This window comes from Carlito syrichta, unplaced genomic scaffold (assembly GCF_000164805.1).
Source record: "Carlito syrichta isolate Samal-C Ts95f unplaced genomic scaffold, Tarsius_syrichta-2.0.1 Scaffold289273, whole genome shotgun sequence".
Classification (NCBI taxonomy): domain Eukaryota; kingdom Metazoa; phylum Chordata; class Mammalia; order Primates; family Tarsiidae; genus Carlito; species Carlito syrichta.
In genome coordinates, this window is record NW_007233369.1 from 31,567 (window position 1) to 57,828 (window position 26,262).

General features: G+C 55.6%; 1 protein-coding gene across 1 annotated transcript in view; it reads right to left on the reverse strand.

The window, feature by feature from the left end:
• LOC103256352 (tyrosine-protein kinase ZAP-70) overlaps positions 1-11,530 on the reverse strand; it is a 13,431-nt gene extending 1,901 nt beyond the window's left edge. The window contains exons 1-9 of the mRNA XM_021710509.1: positions 11,121-11,530; positions 10,341-10,501; positions 4,070-4,208; positions 3,901-3,988; positions 3,772-3,818; positions 3,542-3,593; positions 2,500-2,692; positions 1,737-1,943; positions 15-207 (exon numbers count right to left, since the gene is read on the reverse strand). Of these exons, the coding sequence (XP_021566184.1) occupies positions 15-207; positions 1,737-1,943; positions 2,500-2,692; positions 3,542-3,593; positions 3,772-3,818; positions 3,901-3,988; positions 4,070-4,208; positions 10,341-10,501; positions 11,121-11,522 (1,482 nt within the window). The 5' untranslated portion in view covers positions 11,523-11,530. The remainder of the gene's footprint in view (positions 1-14; positions 208-1,736; positions 1,944-2,499; positions 2,693-3,541; positions 3,594-3,771; positions 3,819-3,900; positions 3,989-4,069; positions 4,209-10,340; positions 10,502-11,120) is intronic.
• Positions 11,531-26,262: the final 14,732 nt, after the last annotated feature.

Below are 26,262 nucleotides of genomic sequence, written 5' to 3' on the forward strand. Positions count from 1 at the left end.
GGGCGGGGCCTCACGGTGTAGTAGCTGTCGTCGGCACCCAGCGCCTTGGAGAGGCCGAAGTCGCTGATCTTGGCGTAGTGCCGGTTGACCAGCAGGACGTTGCGGGCCGCCAGGTCGCGGTGCACGAAGTTCTTCTCCTCCAGGTACTTCATGCCCATGGACACCTGGTGCAGCAGCTCCGCCACGTTGCTGATGGGGATCTCCTCCCTGGGGGGGGCAAGGCGGGGCGAGCTGGGAGAAGACGGGCAGGGCGGCCGGAGCCCACTTCTGTGCACGGGCCCGCGGACCAGCTGCTCAACAGACGCCTGCTGGGCACCTACTCTGTGCCAGGCCCGGGGCCAGGGGCACAGCCACAAACAAGACAGGCCAAACCCCTGCCCTCATCCAGTCCCGAGGCCTTGGGGGCCTCCCCTGTGCTACCCTTCCCAGCCTCGATGTGCCCACAGAGGGTCTTGCAGACTCTGAGATGGCACAGCCTGCTTGTGCGTGCACACACATGCACCTGTGCCCAGCTGCCCACCCAGTCCTCTCCTCAATTCCAGCCTTCTATGGCTCAGCCCTCAGCTCCTTCCTCTCGGGCCCGATTCCTCAGCAAACCCTGGCAGTCCTGCCTTCAGGACCTTCCAAGAACCCTCTGCTTCTCCCCACCTCTGCTTCTGCCTCTGCCCTGCCGCAGACCCCCGGCCCACGGTCCCGGCCTCCCACCCCAATCAGGGCCTGCTCCGCCTCTGCTCACAGCCTGCCGGGTCCCCACCTCACTCAGGGTGAAAGTCCAAGTCCTCCTCGTGGCCCACAAGGCTCTGTCTGCGCCCCCCTGCCTGCCTCAGCCCCCTGCCCACCCTGGGCCCCTGCCTGGAATGCCCGTGTCCTAGTTTGTGCTTGACGTTCTCCCCCAGCTTGCTCAGCCTCACCTGCTCACTGTGCCTCCCCACCCTGGGACTCCCAAGCCCTGAGGTGCTGTGCGCCTGGTCTCCCAACACACTCAGCATCTGATCACGACGACCACTTATCCCCCCTTCTCTCAGGAGAACCCAGGGCAGGGCGTGTTGCTGCCCTCATTTGCTGATGAGACCCAAGTGCTCGTCATCATTCCTGTCACAGAAAAACTGCCCAGCACACACCTGCCAAGTGACTGAAGGTCGAGCAGGAGCAAGGGGGGAAGGAACGTGCACTAGGAGAGCGTGTGGATTAGCAAAAGCGTGCCTCGGTGAGCACAGAAACCCACATGAGAGTTTGGGGCAGAGGGAACGCAAATGGCATGGCAAAAGTTTCCGGTAAAGGGCCAGAGAGGACATATTTTAGTCTTTGTAGGCCCCACTGAACTTTGTAGCCTTCGTAACCCCTGTCACACACTGGTTTGTTTGCTTTTTGGTTTTGTTTTTCAACCCTTTAAAACGAAAAAAATCTTGACAATCCACAACGGGCAGTTTCCCAAGAGTCATGCATTTGGCCTAGAAGGGCCATGTATTTGGCCCTTGGGGAAACTGAGGCTTAGCGGCTCTGCCTTGCAAGCGGGCGTGCCAGCATGCAGGGAGGTGGAACGAGTGAGTTCACGGAGGTGGGAAGGCGAGTGTTCGCACTCATGAGTGGTGTCCACCCGTGTGTACACGTGGGAACACGCACGTGCACGTTCTCCGTGTGAGTGTGAGTCTACCCCGCCCCGGGTGGCCCCGGCGGGTGGACAGGATGAGTCCCCAGCCCCAGCCACCCCGCCAGCCCAGCCTCCCGGGGCTCACTTCTTTCCAACCAGGAACTTGTGCAGGGGCCCCCCGCCAGCCATCTCCATGACCAGCATGAGGGCCTCGGCCTGGCAGACGCTGATGAGTAGCACAATGTAGGGGTTGTCCAGCTGGTGCATGATCTGCACCTTACGCATCATCTCATCCTTGTCTGCCTTCTCCGTGCTCTGCTTCAGCACCTTGATGGCCACGTCAATCTGCTTCCTGCCCAAGGCGCAGGCCACAGGGAGGCACACGGGTGAGGTGGCGGGCAGTGCCCTGCTCACCCCATTCCCACCCCCCTGTCTCCTTCCCCGAGATGTGTGGTGGACTGGTGGACGTTGCAGCTGGCCACCCAGCTCAGGGTAAGTTTCTCAGTCCCCTCTGCCAAAGCACCCGCTGAGGACAGCTCACAACCCGGCCTCGCCGGGAACTGCCCAACACCAAAAAGGACCACCTGTCCAAAGTGACGCCCTCTGCCGGGGTAGCCTGGATCAGAGTCCATAGATGCAAGACCAGGGGTCCTTTTGCAGCTCCCCTGGGACAGGCAGCTGCAGCCCAGCCACCTCCCGGGCCTAGCCTGCGCCTCTTCCTCCCTCTCAAGTGTCCCCAAGCTCTTGAGGAATCCTACGGCCTGCACCGTCCTGTCCCGAGAGTCTGTTTCCAGGACAAACTGACAGGAGGCGGACAGACCTCCCCCGGCTCCACCCCACTGCCCGGCGAGGCTGCGTCCCCCAGCCCACTCACGGTGGCGACCCCTCCACGGCAGGGGCGGCCGTACTTGCGCATGCGGTAGACGCCCTGGCGCACGGAGCCAAAGTTGCCGCAGCCAAGTTCAATGTCAGCTATGAGGAGGTTCTCGCGCTTCAGGAAGAGCTTCTTGTCTTTGAGCTCCTCGGGGTCGCTGTAGGGGCTCTCGTACACGCTCGTATCCATGGGCATCGGCCGCTGTTTGTCTGGGGCCGTAGGGCGTGCTGGGCACACACACAGCCGGCACTCCCAGGTCAGGGGCAGGGAAGAGGGGGGTAGGGGAGGGTGCCCCACCTCCACCCGAGCATGCACAGACACATAGGTGCACATTGGGGTGTGTTGAGGCTCATGCACTTGCATACACTCCTGGTCACAGCTAGGGGCCCTCTGTGCTTCAGTATCCCTGTGTCACTGTTCGTGTGCCATCGGGGGTGTGCATGTGTGTGCACCTATTCCCAGGCCTTCCCGTGTCTACACATACACCAAGCAGCCATGTTTTCGAGGTCTCCAAAGGGGAGTATCAGGGGTGCATGTGTAACCACAGTTCTGCTCTGTGCACACGTGTGGACCGGTCGGCACCACATATGAAGCACGGAAGCACCCACAGGAAAGCACTTAGAAGGAGAGTTCTGCAGCCCGCCCACCTGGGTTCAGATCCCACCTCCACTATGGCCTCACTGTGGGACCTTAGCGGGTGACCTGCTCTCCCTCTCGCCTGAGAAATGAGAGCAGTTGCCACAACTGCATACAGCTTGTCCGGGGATTCAATGAGCTCAGACATTCAGCGACCTTGGAACGCAACTGGCACGCGATAGGTGCCCAATAAATGCACGTCTGTGCCTGGAAGTCCCAGGAGTGGCCAGATGTACACCCCTGTGTGTCACATGCACTGGGACATACATGCACACAGGCGGGCAGGATGGGTATGGGCGCAGGTGTGCACAGGAGGAAACCAAGTCGACCACCGAAAACCTGGCCCAGCCCACCGTCCCCCTCAAGAAGCTCCACAACCCAGCCAGGGACCCTGGTCTTGACCCCAAACTACGCCCCCACCCCCAGCCCTGCCGGCTCACCTGGTTCAGGGGTGTATCCATCTGCATTGATGGTGTCGATCCGTCTCTGAGGCAGAAGGGCACAGAGTCAGCCGCGGCCAGCAAGGCCTGAGCTGGGGACACTCAGCCTCTCCCGGGAGACCCGGTCGGCCGAGCACTCCCCAGAGGCAGTGCTGGGGGACCCACTTCCCTCCACGGCAGCCCCGGCCTCTATCCCACCCACATCCCAACTCCAGGTGCCGCCGACTCACGTGGGTGAACGTGGATGGGTGGGCTGGGAGAGTGGGAGCGGCAGCCCCTGGGGGAGCAGAAGGGGGAGTGAGGGCTAGGGGTCTCCTGCCGCTCCCGCGGCCCGCCCATGCCCCACCCACCCCTCGCACCTGCGGCGGCGCTGGCACTGCTGTTGGGGCAGGGCTCCTTCAGGCAATAGATGAGCCCATCGGCCTTCAGCTTCAGATATTCGACCAGCTGTGGGGAGAGGGTGGCTGGCAGCGGCTCCTCTCCTCCCCCAGAGCACGGCGTCCCCCCAGCACCACCCCCACACCCTACCTGCCAGAGCGTGTCAAACTTGGTCCCCTCAGGAATGCAGTATTTGCCCGCCTTGTCCTGGCTGATGAGGTAGTGGTACACCGTTTTCCCATAGATGAGGGACAGGGCATACGTCCCCTTCTCCTTCCGGGGCCTCAGCCTGGAGGGGGATGGTGGGTGTCATCCCTATGCCACGTGGCAGCCCTCCAACCGTGCCTCAGTTTCCCTCACATGCACACCCTAGCGGCTTCTCACCACCGGAGCCTCACAGGGACCGGGGAAGCAGAGGCCAGGCCCTGCTCACCTCTGGACCGTGGGTGGTGGGCCCGTCAGCAGAGGAGGGTGGAAAGGGCAGGGGCGGTGTTCACAGGGAAACACAGTCGCATCCAGGGCCAGACAGGCGGCCAGTCACAGGGGAATACTCAACCACCACAGCAGATACTCAGCCACCCCCAGCTGGAGCTCAGCCACAGGGAGGAACTCCCACCCATGGAGAAACCCCTTTTCCCCTAGGGCTGAACACTTGGCTGTCCATGGAAGACACCTGCCATCCACAGGGCAGGCACACAGCCATCAGGGGGACGCTCGGCCACACACCTAGCCAACCCAGGAGGGCTATTTGGCCATCTTTGGCAGACACAGTCTCCGACAAGTTGACTCAAAACCATTCACCTGGGGCGAGAACCACACGGGTAGGTGCAACTCCATGACGAGCTCACTGGGCACCTCTGTGTGAAACAGAACAAGTCACCTTGTCATCACAAGACTGACCAGTTATCGTCACAGACAGACCTTTGATAGAATAAGACCCTTGACTGCCCTCTGCTGGATATGTAGCCAAATAAATGCACAACTCGTCTGTGTCCATGATGGCAATTGAGCCCCCCTAAGAAGGTGCATTTGTGCGGTGAGAACCTGCCCATCCATTTCCACCAGCCCCGAGTACACACACACGCCAACTAAGGGTCAGACACCGGCACCCTCACATGAAACCCCACAGTGAAACCAGTCAGCATATCCCACAAAACAGTTTTGTTTTGGGTCACGGGCACAAGGTTCCATTCCGGGGTTAAGTGTAGGTTTCCAATGAGGAATAAAGGCACCTGGCCCTGGGGGTTCCTCGGCTGTGGAAGTCACAGAAGTCTGACCACTGACCTCAGGGATGGCACAGAGTCACAGAAAACTAGCAACTGGCAGGCAGCAGGAACTAGCCCTGGGGGTGGCCTGCAGGCAGACACCCTCCGAGAGGCAGATGCTCAGACAGGACTTAGGCCTACAGATGTCCATTCACTGGACAAACATTAGCTGAGGAGGGTCACAGGCCAGGCACCATTCTGAGAGCAGGGATATAGCAGGGAGCAAAATAGAGATGGACCCACCCTGCAATGAGGCCCTTCCTTAGGCCAAAGGAACAAGGAGCTATCCCCCAAGTGAGGGAGAGAGGGGCAGCAGTGACCCACCCGACCATTCCTCAACAGCATGTGGCGTCATTCCCAGGCTAGCCCACAACAGTCTGAGGATACACGGAAAGGGAGGAAACCAGGTGGGAGTGAAGAGGGAACACCAAAGCGCAAGGGATAGAACCCCACAACAAACCAGGAAACGTAAATGCCCTGCAGAGAAGATGCCACTTCCACAACTAGACCGGTGGGCTAGCCTGGAGATTATGCGCTCCAGTGACAAGCTCTCCTTTTGTGAGAAGTGAAAGCACCTCCTGCGGGTCACAACCTTAAGTTTTAAACTGACAACAGAAACTCAATGCCAAGCGCTTACCAGCAAGCCTCTACTCCTCTCCTCTCTTGCTCATCCATCTCGTTCTTTCTTCTGGAACTAATGATTTCCTCATTTTTTGTTTATTTAAATTTCTATGTGGAATATATTTTTAGGCCACAGTATCAGGCGGCTCTTCTCATTAACAGGTGGAGTCTGTTCCTCTATCTTCTGAATCAGGGCCCAACCACATGACTTAATGGCTAATAAGACGTTAGCAAACAGACACAAGCAGAGGCTCAAAAGGGCTTGAGCACGGAGGCCTGCCCTCTCTTGCTTTTCTTGACAACCCTGAAACCACCATGGAAATGAGTCCAAGCTAGTCTGCTAGAGAAGTCAAATGGAGGAGAACCAAGGCACCCAAGCCTTCCAACTGCCACTCCTGTAAGTGAAGCCACCCTAGGCCACCCAGCTCCAGCCGACCTTCCAGACGGCTGTGGGCACATGAGCAAGCCCAAGAAGCCAGCAGAAGAACCATCTGGCAGAACTCAGTCCAAATTGCCAACTGAATCAAGTGTGAATGAATGACTGTTGTTTTAAGTCACTGTTTCAGGGTGTGAATACAGCAGGTTGTTAAACAGCAAAGGCTAACTGATACACTGTCTTTGGGAAGACACATGTGAGTCCATAAAAGAGCAGCCACTACTTCCCAGATAATAACCATACAGGCTGACACTGGTGCTATCACCATGCATATTTCAGGGCCAAATTAATGCTTTATTTTTCCAAAAAACACTAGATGGTGGCAGTTCTTTGTTCTTGCAGTCGGAACTTTCCCTGAAGCTAGAGGTACAGTCTCAGGAATCAACATATCTCTACTCCCAAAATAATATGTAGAACCTGATAATGATGCTAAAAAATAAGAGCTAACATTTAGTAAGATATTGGTTCTAAATTCTTCACATAGTTGTCCTATGATCTTCCCAGCACTCCCCACATGTTGGTACTATTATTATCCCCATTTTTGCAGATGAAGAAACTGAGGCACAACATGACACCTCTAGCCTAAATTGGTAAGAGGCAGAGCCAAGGTCCAAATTCATTTCTGACTCTATGGTTAATTGCTACCCGGGACTGCACAGTTGAATCAGGCAGTTCCACAAAATGCTGCCAATTACACAGACACAAACCAGCTCTCGCAACACTCAGCTTTAGGGTCATTCCTCCACAACTCTGGACTGTGGTCAACGGGAATTGTGGTCCTGGTCCTAACCCTAGGCCTGAGTGACATGTGTCTTTCTATCATACCCTGAGCCCTTATCTTGGAACCAGACCAGTGGTGAGCTTGCCCCGCCCATCAGGATCTACCAGGGATATTCTCTACCCAACCTTCTGTGAGGGCCCATTGCTATCACTTTGACCTTCAGCCCCTGCCTATCCATGTGCTGAAAAGCAGTTATTGACTACAGGAACCACAGAAAGAATCTAGCACAGTTTCTGTCTGAAGTATGCCCCTGCCTAATTCCCCAGAAGTCTGGTTCCTGGAAGTGACTTCTGGTCTCTTAACACTTCCCTGGAATGAGTCACTGCCACTGTTGCAACTGTTTCTAGATCTCATGCCGTGCCCAGATCCTGGCTCCCCCTGCGGCTCCCTCCCACTGCCGGGGCTGGTCCCATTTGCCTCTGAGACTTCGAGGCAGTTTGACATCCACAGCACCAACAGCAGCTCAAAGCTGTTGGCCTGGTTTTCCTGAGATTCCTCTCATCTCGATAGACTGGTTAATTCTAAGCCTGCCGTGAACTCTTCTGTGTGATGCAAAAGTCTGTGAACTTTTCCTCTGGGTTGTGGAATTCTTTGTCACGCATGGTCATACGTGGAAGCTTAAGATATGAAACAGATGAAAGCCGAGCCAGAACGGCGGTGCAGAACCTCACTTGTCCAACCTTCCACTTACTCCTCCTGCCCCCCTCCCCCCAGAATATTCTGATACTCCCAGGAGGTCCTAAGCAAGCTAGGGGAAATTTTTTGAACCATTGGAGTGGCAGAATTATTGTCTGCACGTGTATGTGTGTGATTGCAGATGGAAAGGAAAGACAGAGGGGCGAGGGAAGGAGAGAGGAAGAAAGAAAAGCCAAGACAAGAGAGGCAGAGACTGTGTAGATGAAGAACTACAATGTAGACATAAAGGGGAACCAGATAAGAAGCCCAGGCTGTAAAGTCAAAGAAAGACAAACTCACATTTTATGAAGGAGAGAGCAGAGACGAGAGGGAACAGCCAGCTACATTAGCAGGAAGAACTGTGGGATCTCCCTCCACTGTGGCCAGCCTGAGGAGGCCCTGGACTCTCGGGCACCTGGCTGATGTGCATATGAGTGAGTAGGATATGAATGTGTGATGTGTCTGGGACTAAATGTTAGTAACGTCTTAGCAAGTGTCACACCGGGGAGGGATGTAGCATCTGGAGGAAGGTAGGTGACATACGGGCCAGCCACCCGCAAGGACTGGAAGATGGAGCCCTCCAGATGCACCAGAGGTGGGTCTTGCCCTGAACTGACAGTCCAAAAGGAAAGAAAAGCAGCCCCAACACTCATGTTTGCCACGCCCAGATCTTCAGGGCCACCCCCTTGTTCCAATCCTCTGCTATAACCATTTGCAAAAATGGCTATCTTCATACCTCTCCCTTGGGGAGCTCCATCCCCATGATGACTTTGGTTTTGGTCATGTGCTTTTTCTTTGGCCAATAGGACATCAGTAACATTACATAAGCAGGGGCTTGAAAAGTGCCTGTGTTCTGAAACTCGCCCTCTCGGACTGTTCTTGGGACCCTTGCAACTACCATGTGAGCCCAGGCCAGCCTGCTGGATGGTGACGGCACTGAGGCCAGCTCATCCCCATCACCCAGGTGACACTGAGCCAAGAGCCAGTCATATGAGTGTGACTGTTCCCATTTATCCAGTCCCAGCCCAGCCGACCCAAACCAGAAGAGCTGCTCAGCTAGTTCACAGAATCACAAGAAGTAAAAAACTTTTGTTCTGAGCCTGTAAGTCTTGGGGCTGTGTTATGTAGCAGAAGCTAACTGAAACAAATACAAAGATTTACTTTAGAGAAGACAGATCAATCTTAAGTTGTTCAAAAGTTATCCTTGCAGCCAAGTGTAAACTGTAATGTGCATTCAAGAAACCTTGGGAATTCCACTGTAATTTACAGCCTACATCTGTAGCAGAGGGTGAAAAATTGTTGTATCAGCCAACAACAGCATCTTGGGGAAGGAGCCGCATCTTGGGGGAGATCAGCAAGCAATCTGCTTAGGCCTCATATGGGTGGAAGAAATCAAGGGAAGTGGTCAATTCCTCCAAGTTGGTTGGCCCCAGAAGAGGGAACAGCCCTGGAAGAGGTGGGTGACAGCCAGGATTCCACCAGGCAGGGACTCAGGCCAGGAAGCACTCATGAGAAGGGAGGCCCCTGGAATTGTCCCCACAGATTTTGGGGGGGGAGAACACTGGACTCCCTGAGGTCATGAGAGAAATGCAGGCACCAGGTTTCTCTACATCTCGAGGCCTGAGTGACCTCAACTGACATCTGGATAACGTCTGTGATATAGAAGAACCCATGTCAAAACCAAAAAACCATCAGCCCCTAACAGAGTTTTAAAAACAGTTTTAAAGATGCTTTCACAATAACACCAATAGCCACATAGTCTCAGCTGTGGCTCCAATATATGCAGACACACATGCTCACCCTTACATAATAAGAGCTAACATTCAATGCATTTTTCGTATATTTCGTATATTTTTCGTGTAATCCTTATTACAACCCTCAGGGTAGGTCCCACCATCATCTGCAGGACCGTTCGAGGGAGTAGCTTTAACACCCTCCCAGGGATCCTACCTCACTTAGGGTAAAAGCCAAAGTCACCTCCCTACCCTGACCTCCTCCCATTCTCCCATTCCTGAGTTCCAGGCACCAGACTCCTCAATGTTTCTTGAGCATACCAAAAAAATTCCTGCATCCTGATCTTTGCACCTGCCAACCTGACTGCTAGAAGCTTCCACTGGGAAGCTGCCCAGCTTTCTTCTCACCCCTTCGCTTCTTCTCTCACAAGTCACCTTCTTGGGAAGGCCTCCCCGGCCTCCTAATCTCAAATTGCAACTCCTCTCCAACTGCGCACCCTAGCACTCAGCACCGTCTGACATCTTCCATATTTTATTGATTCATCTTGTTTTGTCTGTCTGCCTCATGAAGACAGGCACTTGTTAGATCCACCACCACATCATCCGTGAATGGCATACAGTAGGTATTGAGTAAATGTTTGTTGAATGAAGGAGAGGAAACTGTGGCGGGCAGGAGATGGGCTGCTTGCCGGAGGCCCACAGCCAGCAGGTGGCAGAAGCTGGATTCCAGCTCAGCTGGACCAAATCTGGAGGCTCTCCTAGTCACTGCCACTACTTTCCCAGGTCAAAGTCCCTTTGCACACCGGAAACGCACGGCCCACCTGCATGTGTGAGCACAGGCACACCTTCTCGGCTCACTCGCAGACCCTAGCCCTCGCCAGCCCAAATCCCAGGCCCCAGGCCCACATACAGGAACCTGCCGTCGGTCTGCGCCCCGGAATAGAGTTTGCGCTCGGCCTCCTCGCGTGTCAGGCTGCTGTGGTACCAGGGCATCCGCTCGTGGGCCGTGGTGGCGATGAGCTTCTCCACCTGGGGGGCCTGGTTGATGATGGCCTGCTCCAGGGCATCTCCCTAAGGAAGGAGGAGCGAGGAAGTTCTAGGTGAGTTGGGCCCTATGAGGCTACCGGAGCCCCCTTCCATCTCCTGGATCCTGCAGGTCACCACGTCCCGCAAGACCCCCGCTCCATCCAGGCACCCATGCGGGAGGCTGAAGACGGCCTTGGCCATCTCCAAGTTCCCCACTCCAATCCAGCCAGCGAGGGACCATGCCACAGGCTTCCGCTGGCCCCAAGGGCATCTCCAGCTTGGAAACCTAACGCAGGTCGTTGCAGGTCGTTGCGCACGCACTGTCGTGCTGCACAGGCTGTCTTCTAAGACTGCAGCCCTTGCCCCGCCTCTCCCATGGCCGCCCTAACCTGGGGCGCGCCATCCCCTCGGCCCTGCCCCCAGTCCCGGCTCGCTCTCTCCAAGCCCGGTGCACCCTTCCACCTTCTGGTCTGGCAGAGTGGCGCGTCGTAGCATCGCTGAGGCTGTGGAAGCCAGCGGCCACCCACGCCACCAAGACCAGGGCCCCATCCGTCAAGTAGGACTGGCTGGGGAAGCGGGCCTGTCTGGCTCCCCTGTGCCCCGAAGTCCCCGGGCCTCCCACGGCGGGCGTGGGTTCTTCCGCCGCCGGGCCCGGCGCTCTCACCTCCAGCCTCCACGTCTGGCGCACGTAGTCGCGCACCATGGCGTCGCGCAGGCCGTCGAAGACCCCGGGCTGCGGCTCGAGGCCCGACGGCCGGTTGCACGGCTTGCGCAGGTTGCAGGGCAGCCCGTCCGGGTCGCGCGAGTAGAACTCGCAGAGCTCGGCCGGGCCGCAGTGCGCCTTCCCGCCGGCGATGGCGTAAGTGCCGTTGAGCTGGCGCTCGACGGGGAAGTGGTGGAAGCGCAGGTCGTGCACCAGCGACAGCACGTAGCCGCCCAGCGAGCGCAGGCACTGGCGCAGCAGGAACAGCCCGTCGGCCATGCCCGCCAGCTTCAGGTGCTCCTCGGCCTCGGCGCGCGAGATGCTGCCGTAGAAGAAGGGCAGGTGCGCCGCGGGGTCCGGCATCGCCGCCGCCGCCCCGCCCCGCCTCGCCAAGCCTGCGGGTTGCAGAGGGGATGGGAGGCGCGTCAGGGCCAGTGCTACCTTCCCCCAGCCGCTTCCGCCGCGCCCGGAAATAGCGGGAGGGATGCCGCACGGAGAGGCGTCGGTGCCGCACGGCACAGATCGAGCAATCCCGGCCGCCACCCCCGCCCCCCGCCTTTTCGGAGGCGTCGTGCCGACGCCCAGGCGCCGGCACCCGGAGCCATCCGCTCATTCCCGAGACGCAGGTGGAACGCTTGTGTTAGAGGGTGCTCGGTGCTGGGGGATATGGATGCATCAGACAGACGTGGCCCCTCCCTGCCCTCCAGAAAATAACACTCGAAGGAGCTGGAGAGGTGTGCCAAAGAAGGAAAGATAACAGTTCCAGAGGGAGGCCAGGACTAGAAAGGAAATACGTACAGTGATACGAAGAGAGAGAAGAGGTTGCTATAGCTAGGATGGTCACCGCATTTGAGTCTCAACTTGTATTTGCTTGGATAGGCATCCAGAAAATAGCATTGATGGCCAGAGAGAGAGAGAGGGATGAGAGAGAGAGGGAGGAGTGGATGGTCAGGCCGATCCAGTTGACTCTTGTTATTCGCAGCAGTTCTTCAAAGTGAACATAGACATGGAATTAGCAAATACTGAACCGTTGCTCCTAGAGGAAATCACAGGGTGAAAGGTGCAGGAAGCGACCAGAGCGGCGGCTCCCAAAATGGTGCCGACACACCAGACAACAAAGGCCCTAGGTCCCGGCTTCTGTGAGCACTCTTCCCTGCACGTGGGAATTTCAAACCTTCCCGCGCGAATTTCAAACCTGCAAGCCTCCAATCCGTAGCCAGCTTTGTTATGCGTCCAATGGGACTATAACACGGTGTTGGCCCCACCCCGCTCCCATGCCGCTCCTCCAATAGGAACATAGCACGGCCCCTTCCGGCCGCTGTCAGGCTAATAAATACAGCCCTCTCCCCCGACATTCTCTCTCGTCTCTCTTTCTCTCTCTCTCTCTGTCGCTCTCTCCCTCTCTGCAGCTCTCGCCCCACCTCTCTCCCACTTCCTGTCTCTCTCTTACTCTCTCTTTCTCTCTCTTTTTCTTTTTTCCCATTACAGATCCCCTCTGTAACAGCCGCTTTAATAAATCTCTTGGTCCTGGCCGGGTGTGGAGTCATTACTGGCACCCAACTTCTTTCACAGGGTTTGGTTCCTGCAAGACTCTGCTTCCACATGTTCGCCAACCGGCCAACATGCAGCCTTGTTGGGTGTGTGTTTCTGTTGAAAGACGCGTTATTTAACGTGTATTGTTGATTCACTAACACTGAACTCTCAGCCAACAGCACACATGGGTTTCCTCCATAAGACGCGTCCCAGAGGTCTTGCACTTCAGAACCCAGACAACACTTCAGCACCACGCTCCAGGGGCCATTTTAAACAGGGAAATCAGCAAGAAAAAGCACAAAAATTGAACACACGGAGCGCCAAAGAGACTGCGAGGAAGACTGATTCTCAGCATGGAAGGTGAAGCTGGAAGGCAGAGTGGTCACTCTGTCCAGCCTCATGTGTATCAGGTGACCCACGCTATGTCTGAGAATGACCGGGAAAGTGCTGTATTAGTCTGGGAGTTGCAAATAAGTTTTAGCAAGTAGGTGAATTCACACATATGAAATCCACAAAGAATGAGGGTTGATAGTATGTGATAAAGCAAATCTAGCAAAATGTTAATTGCGGAATTCAGGGCATGAGGGATGGGTGCACAATTAATTCTTTTTTCTGTATGTTTGTCTTTATACAATGTTGGAAAAAATTACTTCTCCATAGTAGCTACCAGGTGTTTCTCTACTAAGGCAGGCCCAGCAAGGGCACTTGGGCATGAGTTTGTGTTTGGGGAGGGGTCCTGGGTGCCTTGCTTCTTATGCAAATGTAGCAGAGGGCATAATAAAAGCTTCTGTAGATTGGGGAAAATCTCCCTCTGCCCTGGGTGCCCAGAGACATGCAGGAATAGGCACAGGGACTCAGAGGAAGGTGCTGGTGTGGAAATCAGGTGAGGTCTGGGTTGGGATAGCTGAAGAAGGGGCCAGAATCTGCATTCTAACCAGATCAGTTCAAATGCTGGGGTTGGGAGAGACAGCCTTGAGGGGGGTCCTGGATGTCCCCACAATTCCAGACAGGTGGGTGCTGCGGAAATTAACAAGGGGCTGCACTTGTGCCCCAACCTGGAAAAGCAGGTAACCATTCTGTAAGAGTGTCTGAAAAGAGGTGTAAGGGCTCTTTTCAAACACACACACCAACTGACCAACGTGCAGCCTTGTTTGGTGTGTGTTATAGCAGTTCATTCACAATTGCGAAAGAGTGGGAATAACTTAACCTGCTTCCCAACTGCTGAACAGATGAGCTGTGGTACACACCCACAGTGGAATACCACTCAACAATTTGATGGAACAAAACACAAATATACAGGACAACGTGGGTGAATCTCAAAGGCGTCGTGCCAAACTCAAAAGGCTACAAACAGCCTGATTCCTCTCAAAACTGTGGTGGTGGAGCACACATCAGCGGTTGTTGGGCAGGGGCGGTGAGGTCTGACGACAAGGGATGTGAGGAAATTTTGGGGAATAGTCTGTATCTTGATTGAGATGGCAGTTTCTCAGCTGTAGGCATTTGTTGAATCTCAGACTTTTCATGAAGATGGTATATAAATTTTACTGTATGTAAATGATACCTCCATTTTTTAAATTAAGGGGAGAAAAGGAACTGGAAGGTATAGCCACACTGGGCACTAAAAATAGTAACTGAAATGGGAAACGTTACTGAGGGCTGTCTACACTCTTGTCTCCACTTTCTGGACTCCCGCCCTCTCATCCAGCCTCCAAGTCGGCTCCCCGTATCCCCTAGGCTGCCCTCATTACTGACATCACCACTGGCATCAGGAGAGTACTAGGTCCCCTGAGTGACGGACACCGGTGACCTCTCCCTGCTGCTTGAGCCTCACAGACCTCTCTGGCTCTTAACAAACTGCCTGGCTACCGACTCCCTCTCTGACCATTCTTGCTCTCTCTCTTTCCCCAGCCCCTGTCCCCTTACTTGGGTCATCCTGTCTGGGGCTACACATGCTGCCACACCCACCTCTCCCTGAGCCTCCCCATGCCCAGCTGTCTCCCTTGAGGTTGGTTTGTACTGGCATCATCTCCTTTGATCTCCACCAACTGTTTCTATTAATACAACCTGAGATTCAGATCTCACTCACATGGGGCCTGTGGTTGCCTGCACCCGACAATCTGTTTTCCACATGAACTGAGCTCGGGGGTCTGCAAGTTTCACCTCGGCAATTCTTCCCCAAGGCCTCCCTTGCTCGAGACCCTGCTGTGGCTCCCTCCTGCCCACCTCACTGGATCTAAACTCCTCTGCTCCTGCTGAGCTCTGCTACCCACTTTCCTTCACATTTACTTCCATAGTGTCATCCATGCAGTGCCCTCCCTTGGCGCACCTCTCTCCCTCCACCTTCCCAAATCCAGCCCCTCCTGGCAGATTCATGGAGGCGCTCATGCATCAGGGAGCAGGACCAGGCAGCAAGCTGGGGGCTTGTCCAGGGACCGTGGGGAGGGGTGGGGGTAGCGACCCTGGTCTCTGGGACAGGAAGCTGTGGCAGGAAACTGTCGGCAACACAGTTTGAGAAGCTCCGCCCCACGGTGGCCACAGGTGCAGCCTGGGTACCCGGAAGTGGGTTCCGGCAGAAGAGGAGACAGGGAGGCTGGCCCTCAGAGCCCAGGCAGGGGCCACAAGCCATGAATGGCCACCAAGACCCAGGGGTCCCAGAGGAAGGAGCTCTCCTGGTGTATCTCAGCCATGGTCCCTGTCCCTGTCTCACAGCCTGTCCCAACTGCCATAGCATAAGCAGTCCCTGCACGGGGCCAGGGGAGCCAACACCTCCCTGGCCTTGCATTGAAACGAGGAGACCAAGTTCCCAGGGACCCTATGGCCAGAGATGCGAGGGAGGCCAGAGGAGGTGGACAGAGGGGGTGGGAGATGAAAGACCCAAGAGCTGGGAACAGGCTCATTTGCCCAGGCAGCATCTCCACTGCAGGCCAGGCTGGCAGTGCCAGTCTGCAGCTTCCCAGTGAGAGCCCAGGCTTGGGCCAAGGACCAGACATTCTGTCTTCGTGGGCAGACTCGTGGCCCTTCTGGGAGACATACCCACCAGGAGACCTGCCCCAGCCCCCAGCCACCTGGGCTGAACCAAGGGGCTCTCTCCAAGGGCACAGGTGGACTTGGGTTTAGGAGTCCTGACTCAGTCCACCCTCTGCCTCGCCTCCAGGTCCCCTGGGCTGACCCCACCTGGCATCCTCTTGAGCTCACAGTTCAGAGCCTAATGTGGTCTTTCCAGAATTCACATCCCTGCTGGATAAGGCCAGAGGAAGCTGTGGGCCACCAGTCTTGTTCTCACAGCCCAGACCCTGGGAGGAGGAGGAGAAAACCTTTGATCCTTAGTCAGAAGCATCTGCCTGAAATTCCACAATTCAAGTGTCCTCCTTGGGTACAGGCAGTTTTAGATGGCATCTGCACCAGAGAGGCCTGATACCCCAAACATACTTCAAAGGAAAAAGGAGTCAAGGGGTCGAACACATTTCCAGCACTGTGGAAAGCATAGTAAAGGCTCTGTGGAAACCTACGTGGAACAAGCCCTTGGAACTTGGTTTAATTCCCACAGCATTGTGCACGGCTTTGAACGTCTCCAATTTCACAGAACATACTCTGAGCATCAAAAGCTCCCATCAAATGCCCATCAGGAGAGTCCAGAGGGGAGACTGAGGCAGTCACACTGTAGAGGGATACTGTCGGCCTGACTGGGCGTGGTGAGAGGGGGCGGGGCAGCCCAAGCTCTGCTCTGCAGGCTACATGGGCCACCCTCAGCCAGAGACCAGACACAGCCCCACCCAAAGTGCTGCTGGTGTGAGGCTGGGCCTCCCAATACCACACCTCCCTCTACCCACTCGCCCCCTCCTTGTTCCCATGTCAGCTCCTGGTTTTTTCTCCCTGAACCCCCCATCCTCACCTGAGACCCTAAGTCCCTCCCGAAGGCATGTTTCTTGCTCCTTCATCCCAGACCATACCAGCAGAGGCAGCATAGACACCCGTTGCCAGCGCACCACACAATAAGCTACAATCACAGCAAGTAGATTTACTGAATTCTGTGTGCCAGGAAAGCGAGGTGGTTCCTTTACAAACTTCTCCTGACTCCAGGGATCAGGTTCGAATTGTGGAATCATGGCTCCACTGCATGCCGGCAGTGTGGCACGTGCAGTGAGTCCCACTTGCCAGACCTCACCTGGAGAGCGGGGCCAAGTGCCCAACACCATTGGGTGCAGGGCCCCTCCTTGTGTTATTGTGCCCTTCTCTGCTCAAAGCCCTAGGGCTCCCACTTCTCTCGAGGTAAAAGTCCCCAAAGCAGCCCCCAAAGTCTCACAGGATATACCCCATCACTTCCCCATCCCTGCTCACTCCCCTCCAGCCATGTGAGCCTTCTTATTTTACTCGTTTGTTCTCTTGAACAAATGAGGCATGGTGCAACCGCAGGGCCTTTGCACTGCCAGTGCCTGCTACCTGGACTCCCTTCTCCCAGTATCTTCCACTTTATTCAGGTCTCTGCCTAAATGTCACCACCTCCCAGAGGCCTCCCCTGACCTCCCTCTCTGAGATAGCCTCTTCTTTCTCTAGCCCTGACCCAGCTTTATTATTCTTCACCACCTGGAATACGATGTCATATCAACTTGATGGCATATTCCCTCTGTCCCCAGTAGAATGTAAGCACCATGAGAGTGAAACCTTTGTCTCATTCCTACCTACGCCAGGAAGACTCAATAGGTACCCAAGGCACGTTTGTGGTGGTGCACAGGCTCCCGACACCGGGCCCCTAAAAGGTATGCAGTCTGCAGGGATCATGGGATCACCTCTGAGCGCCCTTGGAACCTGACAGCCTGGTGAGGGGTCATGGAGCCTCCCTGGGAGAGGGGGATGGACAGTGGACCTAGAGGCTTTCCCCACTAACCAGCGGCTGGAGAGGAGAGGACCAGGGAGACAGAGCCTGGATCCTTCTCCTGGCCACACACTTTGGGTCTCCTCGGTCGTGCCCTCCTCCCAGAAGCCATCCATAATTCCTGCTCTCCCCCCCAGGCTAGGTCATCCCAGAGCCCCTGTCCTCCCACATCACAGCCCCTGTGGCCGCCATCTGTTTACCCTCTGTCTCTAGCCAGTCTCCCAGGCAGGCCCCACGGCTGCCTGTTTTCCACGCAGACCCTGCTTCCAGAAGTATTTGCAGCGGTAATGATGGTCACATCATCTTCTGTACTGGGGATGGTACTAAGCCTCGTATATGTGCCATCCTTCATCTCAGCCTCACCACAACGCCATTAAGTGGGAGCTGTTATCCCCAACCCTCAGCTAAAGTCGCCGAGGCTCTGAGAGGTTCAAGCCATGCTCAGAATCACCCGGCCCACATGCCGCAGCCAGGGTTTGAACCCGGGTCTCTCTGACAGGGCAGCTGGCACTAGCCACCCTAGAAAATGTCCATTAAGAGAGCAGAATCCATGACTCTTAGCTGGGCCTGCAGGGCTTCCACATTCCACAGACTCCAGCTGGCCCAAATGTCACTGTGTTCTGAGCTGCCTTTGACGATCAAGGCCTAGAGAGCTGGGCTGTTGGGGGATGGGGTCAGGTTTCCAAATCCAGCAGCCTCTCTAAGTGTCTGTTGATTAAACAGTGCCCACCATTCCCAAGGTGAAGCCAGTCACCCCAGCTCCTGCCCCCAGTGCCGTGTGACCTCAGCAAGGAGCTTTCCCTCTCTGGGTCTCGGACTCTGCGACTGTAAGGAAGGATACGAAAGGCAGCATGAGGTGGGACAACCGTGTATGGAGACGAGGGGACGGCACGGGGCTGTCCCGGGCCTGGCAGAATGGTTAGCTGGATCCCTGGCCTGCGTCCTCTAGATGCCAGTGGCACCCCCTGACTCGTGACCAAAACTACCTCCAGACACTGGGAGACAGGGAGAAGGCGAAAATGGCTCCAGGCGAGAACCAGGGCCCTATTCTTACTCCTTGGGGTTTGGGTGGGGGGTGCGACCATGGAGTCAGCCACAGACCCCAGAGCATCTGCAGGAATGGGGGGGTCCAGAACCAGAGACTTCCCAGAGCTGGTGATAATCATCAGGATGGTGAAAGGATAAGGACAAGAGAATAAGAGTTGACAAGGGGTATGCTGTGTGCGTGAGAGGAGGATGACCCCAGGGCGTCCTTGGCTCAGGTGGCTTGGCTACCCGCCCAAGACAAGGAAAGTAAACCAAATGTTCTGTAAACCAGGTGTTTTTTGGCAGAGCATTTGCTTCATCAGGAAACTGGACTCGGACCTTAGCCAAGTGCAAGCTCATGAGTAGCCAAGTGCAAGTTCATGGTGTGTGCTGTCTCCAGTGCTGTCCCCGTCTGGGTGACGAGAATTTTCCCGAGATAGGATGGCAGGACGGTGGTAACGTGTTTTCCCCTCTTTTCTTTCTTTTTCCTCCTTACTAATATATATTTCTATATCTAAATAAAACTGTTGGATTTTCTTCTGCTGGCGTGTGGTGGTGTTCTTTGCGGATTGAGCCCAATTAATATTAGACCGTGTACGGCAACACAGTAAGAGTCCTTGCTGTCACAGATGGTGTATAGGCATCTCTGTCTGAATGTCGCCTCCTCCCAGAAGCCTTCCCTGATCTCCCTCTCTGAAATAGCCTCCTCTTCTTTCTCTAGACTTGACCCCAGATGCTTATACAGCCCCAGTGAGCCAGGCACTCTGGACATATTCACTCCATTAATCCTCATGAGAACCCTGTGAGGGGAGGATGTGCAGACACGAAGCCTGAAGCACAGAGCAGTGAAGTGGCTTGCCCCGAGTCACACAGCTCGTAAGTGGCAGAGCCAGAACTTGCAGCCAGGTGCCCTGGCTCCGGAATGTGCACGCCGACACCATCCAGCTGCCTGCCCGGAGTCCCTGCCAGGGCTGCAAGGTGAGGCTGGAGGATGGACGACAAAAGGCAGTAGAAGCTCTGGATTCAGCAGGAGTCCCTTGACTCTAATCTCTCAGCAAGGATTTATTAAGCACCTACTGTAGGTCTGCTGCCTCAGCCAAGACACCAAGACACAAGTAATGAAACTCATCTTGAGCCATTCGCCACATGAACCCGCTTCCTGCTGAGACTCCTTCCTGCCTGGGACACCCTTCCCACCCTCTCACCCAGCAGTCTGGAACTGAGCACCGACGATGCCAAGATTTGTATCTGCCTTTAACAGGTGTACAAATCAAGGCTCAGAGAGGCCAAGTAACTTGCCAGGATCACACGGCAATTGAGAACGCGGGTGTTTTGCTTCTTCACCCTCCAGGTCTCCCCTGAACCCGAGCTTGCCTACAAGTGGCTTGAGCCTGCCTTGAGCCCCCACAGATATCCTCAGCATTTTGCTGTCCAAATTCACAGCCCCGTTGAGCAACCCTAGTACTTACAGAGCCTAGAAGCTAGAATACACCTTTGTACCCTAGAGCCAAGGCTGCAGCCCTGACAGACCCCAGCAGGGCGGACACTGAGAAGGCATCTCCGTGCTCCCCGGACCCGATCACTCTGCTCACCCTTTGGAGGGGAACCCACTTTCCTCTGGGTGGCCACGAGCCCCACCTGCCTCCTTTTCCAGCCACCACCACACATTCCCGTCCCGTAGCCCTCCTGTCCTACCAGTGGCCTCCTGCCTCCCCAGACTCTGTCCTCCTCCCTCAGACATGACCCACCCTGGAGATGGCGGCCAGAGGCTGCTCTGTCTGGGTGAGACTTACGTGGGGCTGTGTAGGCGACGTCCAGGCACACAGGCAGTACACTTGTCGGGTCTCCGGTCCCCAACACCCACAGAGAGCTGCTTCCAGGTAAAGAATTGGAGCTTACGAGGCCAGCATGGGTTTCCCTGGCTGCCCGAGCCTGGCCCCAGAGCCCTCACTGGCCTCCCACCAGGGCTGACGGAGGGTTTGTTCCTCCTCTTTCTGGTGCTCCAGAGCAACCTGGAGTGGCCGTGGGGCAAAACCCAGGCAGAAGGCGGAGGACAGCGGCTCACCTGGACGCCCTCACGGCAGCCCAGAGGCCCAGGCGGGCAGAGGCCTGGCCAGAAGGCCTGGTGTCTGCTGTGCTCCTTAGAGCAGGTTTCTCTGAAGTTGAAATTCACCCTATTTCCTTGACGTGAAGACAGGAAAGGGGGTGCTTGTGATCTTTACATCAAAGTCACAAAGTGCTGTGTTCAAGGAAAATTGCAGGCCACGTGCCCCGGGGAGGGCAGGGGAGCTTCCGGGGTGGGCAGGGCCTGCTCCAGCAGCGGGCAGGACTGTGGAGAAAGGCCAGGCTGGCCAGGCAGGGAAGGCAAGAACTGTGACACCAACAGCAGCCCCGCCCGGGGGGCGGGGAGGGTCCCGGGCCACTGGCGTGGGGGTGCAGCGGCCATGGGAAGGAGGGGGATCCCCGGGGTGCACTGGAAACCGGAAGGCCCCCGCTTTCCCCTCCTGAGCGCATTTGCCTGGGACCTGCCCCTGGCTGAGCCACTGTAGGAGTGATTTATTTATTCCATGACAGGTTAAAGCTGGAGGAAGAAGAAACCCACTGCGTGACATTGCGCCCCCAAGGTTCAGAAACCCACTGCGTGACATTGCGCCCTCAAGGTTCAGAAACCCACTGCGTGACATTGCACCCTCACGGTTCAGAGCTCCTGCTGTGTGCTCCTGAGCAGGCCAGCCATGACAGCCTGTCCCATCCTCAGAGGGTCACAGGCTGCAGGAAGGCGGCTGCGCCCCCAGGAAGCCAGGGAAGGGCTGGGGAGAAGCCTGGGCACCATGTGTCCCCAGAGGAGCCCCACTGAGGCCTGGGGGACATCGGGGAAGAGGCCCAGGAGGAATCGACCTTACAACCGAGACATGGCGAGACAGACACGGACCCATGGAGACACCCAGTCCACCCAATCCCAGCCCGGTCCCAGTTGGGACCTTTCCCACCAGGTTGCACCTGACTGATAACCCCCTCCTGCTCTGGCCACCCCCTCTCTCTCGTCCGCCCTCTGCCCTTCCCTCACACTGGTGCCCCGCCTCAGTGGTGCCCACCCATGCCCAGGCCAGGGGTCAGACCTCGTACACTGCCTCAGTTGGGGGTGCAGGGCCCTCACTGGACTCTGTCTATCCCTCCCTCCTCCTCTTGAACACTCAGGGAGGTCACAGCCCACATGCCTGTGTGGGACATCCCTGGGCCCACAGCTGAGTCTCCAGAACCTTCTTTCTCTGGATCCCGCGGCTCTCCAACGCGGGCTTGGCTCCCATCCCCCACACCTAGGTTTTCCTCCTGGGACTTTCTCCCCAGACCTCCGCAATCCACCAGCTGTCTGAATCCCCCTGCAGAAAAATCTCTGTTCCACCTCCAGGCTAGAATACTTTTCTCCTCCATGGCTTCCCCAGGACTGTTTTTGTGAGATGCCTTCCCTTCCCCTGCAGGCATTGTGAAACTCGGGGTGCAGAAAAAGTCTCTGTCTACCTGTGCTAGATACTCTTGTGGGGGTGTATTGGGAGAACAAGCCCTGGCACACTGAAGAGAGGAGAAATGAGGGCATCAGAGTCACATCAGCACAACAGTAACAACCGTGGCACTTACTATGCACCAGACAATGTTGGAAGTACTTTACAATTAACAACTCATCTAATCCATTTTCCAGATGAAGTAAGTGAAGCCCAGAGAGGCTAAGAGATGCCAAGTGGCCAGACAGGACTGGAGCCCAGGCCCTGACCCACATACTGATGGATATAATAGAAGAAAACTTTGGCTGCAAAATATCTCCCTGCAGGGAGCTGGAAGCTGATTTGGAGTCCGTAGGGCAGGGCACCTTTATAGGGAGGCTCCAGCCTTTGGAGTCTCCAGGCCCTGATAAAGGGACTGCCAGTCTCTATCAGACCCTGGCCTTACAGCCCCTGACACTCCCCCTTCCTGTCCCAGAGGCTGGTTCCCAAACTGCTACGCTCAGAAGGTGCTCAGAGGAGTCTGAGACTGGGCTGCAGCTAAGGCTGTTCCTTCTGCCAGGGTGCAAGGAGGACGGTCTTCTGAATGTTTACAGAAGAGGGCAAATGGATGGAAAAATGAGTTGGGAAAGTCGGGGTGCATATGCCCCGCTGGGTTCAGATAAATACTCTGGACCTGCCAAGAGGCTCGAAAGAAATTGATGGCTTCCTCCTACGCTCCCAGGTCCTTGCTCACGCTGTGTCCTGCTGATCTCTCTTCCTCCACCTCTTCAACTGCCTGACTCCTAGGCCTCTTTCAGGTGTCTGATTAAGTGCAACTTCCTCCAGGAAGCCTTCCCCTCCTCCAACTGTGCAGGGGTGGGGCTTTTCGCCCATTTCACCTGAGGTTGAGCAGGCCAGAGCTGACTCTTAAGTTAAGGGGACGCCAGGTCACTTCTGGGAAGCATCCAGCTGGTGGCGTGGGGGGGTAGAGTCTCCAGCCTGTCAGAGAGGGGTCACACCTCGGCTCAATGATCCCCGAAAAGGTGACAGTCGCCTCCACCCGAGACCCTTCCTGGAGTTCCTGCCATAGAGCGTGCAGCTCAACTTCTTCCCTCTGGCTGGACAGACACACAGTGACTTTGATCCCCTTCTGGTTCAGTCACTTGCCACTGAGGGACCTTAAGCAAGCTACTTGGCCTCTCTGTGCTTCAGTTTCCTCATTTGGGAAATGGGAATGATCATGTCACCTACCTCGTAGGGCTGTGGTGAAACTTTAAAACAGGTCCGAAGGCAAAACGCTCCGTGATTGTCATCATCGCCGTCATAATCTCTCCATGTTTACCATTTCAGCAACTGTACATCCAAGGGCAGCAACGGGGTTTCCCTCGAGCCCTCCAGGGGTGGCCCTCGAGTATTGCTGTCAGGCGCAAGGAAGGACTCTAAAAGTTGAAAGCGACCACCGCCCTCCTCTGAAATAAAAAATTAATCCAAGCCAGTTCAAGTCAGAAGAGAATCGCTTGGTCACAGCACCCACATGATGGAACCTCCCCTAAAGGCTTCTTCAAGGACTGGCTCCTTTGGAAACCCTCAAAGTTGCATAGTATTGTCACCTCCTCAGGGAGCCTTCTTGGGGCTGCTTCTTTATGCAATGCTGAACACCTACCCTATGCCAGTCTCTGTTCTAGGTACGGTGGATCTGCTTTGAACAACACAAATGAAAATCCCTCCCTCATGGAGCTGACATTCTGTTGGGGGAAACGGAAAAATGAACATAATAAATGAGTATTCCAGGGAGTATGTCACCTGGTTACAAGTGCCAGGGAGTCAAATAAATCAGGGAAAGGGTAGGTAAGATCTATGAGCATGTGATTTGGAACAGAGAGGTCAGGGCAGGCCTCATGGAGACAATACCCTGTGGGCCATGACTTGAAGGAGGTGCAGGAGAGCGCCATGGAGATATTGGGGGAAGAGCATTCCAAGCAGAGGGAACAGTATGTGCGAAGGCCTGAAGCTGGACCGTGACATCTGAAAGGTGGGAACTGTCTTGTTCCCAGCAATGTTCCCAGCAACTGGGGTGGTACCTGGCACATAATAGTGCTCAATAAATATTGCATGGATGGATGACAATCCTACATGTGGGATTCAGGAACAGCTTGCTCTGGGCTCAACAAATGGCCTCAGAGTTGTTAGCTTCTCCACACTTTGGCTTCATTCTCAGAAAAGTTTTTCTTCCTATGCCAAGATAGTGACTCAGCTTCAAATCCCTTTCAAGGATCAAGACTATATTTCTTAGTACTCCTAGCAAAGCCCCAACACAGCTCAGTGACTGAGTGAATCACATGTCCATCCTCTGACCAGTCCATGAAACCAAGGGATGGGACGGGGAAGTGGCTGAAGACCAGGTCACTTGCCCCAGCCACACTACTTCTGGAAAGCAGTGGCTGGAAGGAGGAGAAAGGGTGCTGGGCAGGCAAAGAGCCAAAGTCTTGCAGAATAAAATGGTTTTTGTTTGTTTGCTTGAGACCAGGATCTTGCTTGGTCATTCAGGCTGGAGTGCAGTGACGTGACCATAGCTTACTGCAGTTTTAACTTTCTCAAGCGATCCTCCCACTTCAGCCACCTGAGTAACTGGGACTACAGGCACATGCTGCCATGCTTGGCTATTTTTTAAGACATGGTGAGGGTGGGGGGGCTCCCGATGTCGCCCAGACTAGTCTCGAACTTCTGGCCTCAAGTGATCTTCCTGCCTCAGCCTCCCAGAGGGCTAGCCCTTGTGCCTGGCCTCCTTATTCATTTCTACGTATTGAGCTCTACTGCCTACTAGCTCTGGCTGAGGTACATTTGATGTTCAAAAGGGCCCCACCAAGTAGCAGGTCAGCTTCATTTTACAGATATAGAAACTGAGGCCAAGAGGAAACGAAGGTTTGAGATTTCAGAGCTCGTACGTGGCAGAGCCTGGGATCCCCTGGCTGAAAGGGAACACGGAGCTTCCAGAGGGCTCGGCCCTGAAATCCTCTGTACTATGTGGTGGCCACCTCACCAAACGAGGGACAAGTGGGCCGGACCAACCACTGAGCCAGAGATGCGAGACCTTAGTGTGAGGCAAACTGACAAAGAGGCTGCCACCTCTTTGATGGAGAAAGAGAAATGGGAAAACGATAGTGCAGGGTGGGCCCCCAGTAGGTCCGCAGGTCACAAGGGGATGGCAGCAGACACTGTCGGTGGCTTGTCCTCAAATGGAAGCCCAGGGGGCCAACAGGAGGGTGGGCTGCCTGTCAGGACTGAGGCCCCGAGAGGTTGTGATGTGGGTGAGCAGGGGTGTGCACGCAGCCTGTGAGTTTTCAAGGAAGAATCTGGCATTTGTGGTGCGCCTGTTGTATGCCCAAGGCCAGATAGCTGCGTCTCACTTCAAGCTCAGGAGGGCCCTGCAGCCTACGGTCAGGAAACTGCTCCACTTGCTTCTGATGGCAGCCCCGAACTCAGACCCACGCAGCGCCTAGCACACCGCTGGTGTTCCTGCTGAATGGACCAGCCAACAGCACTGCGACCGGGTGAAGTACGACCCTGCTGCCCGGATGAGGAAGTCAAGGCTCAGGTCAGGCAGAGGCAGGATCAGCTCTGAAATCCAACTGTACCCAGCCATCCCACCACTTCCAAAGGCCATACCTGGGAAATGTCTGGAGCTGTGAGATCTAGGGTAGGCAGTTGCCAGGTGGGACTGTCACACTCCAGTTGTCACCTGTCCTGTCTTAGGCACCTGTCCTGGCCACACATTCAGAAGCCTGGGGGACAGCAGGCAGGTCCCCTGTCCCCCCGCCCATGAAGTGTTCACCTTCCCCTCCCTGGCTTCAGCTTTCTTGTCTGTGAAATGGGAAGGGGCACCCCCACCTCCCAATAAGGAGTTAGATCACAGAGGCCAGGGCAGTCTCCCAAAGGTAACCCCAGCAGAGAGGGATCAGGAAGGTTGCGTGTCTGGATGTATTTGCCCCCAGGACACAGGGAGGTACCCAATAAGTGCTTACCTGAGTGGGAACCCGTGCTCAATAATAACACCTGTTGAGCCGGGCTCGGTGACTCAGCTTGTAATCCTGTGCCTTTGGGAGGCTAAGGTGAGTGGATTGCCTGAGCCTGCGGGTTCGAGACCCGCCTGGGCAGCGAGACCTCATCTCTACAATAAATCAAAAAATCAGCC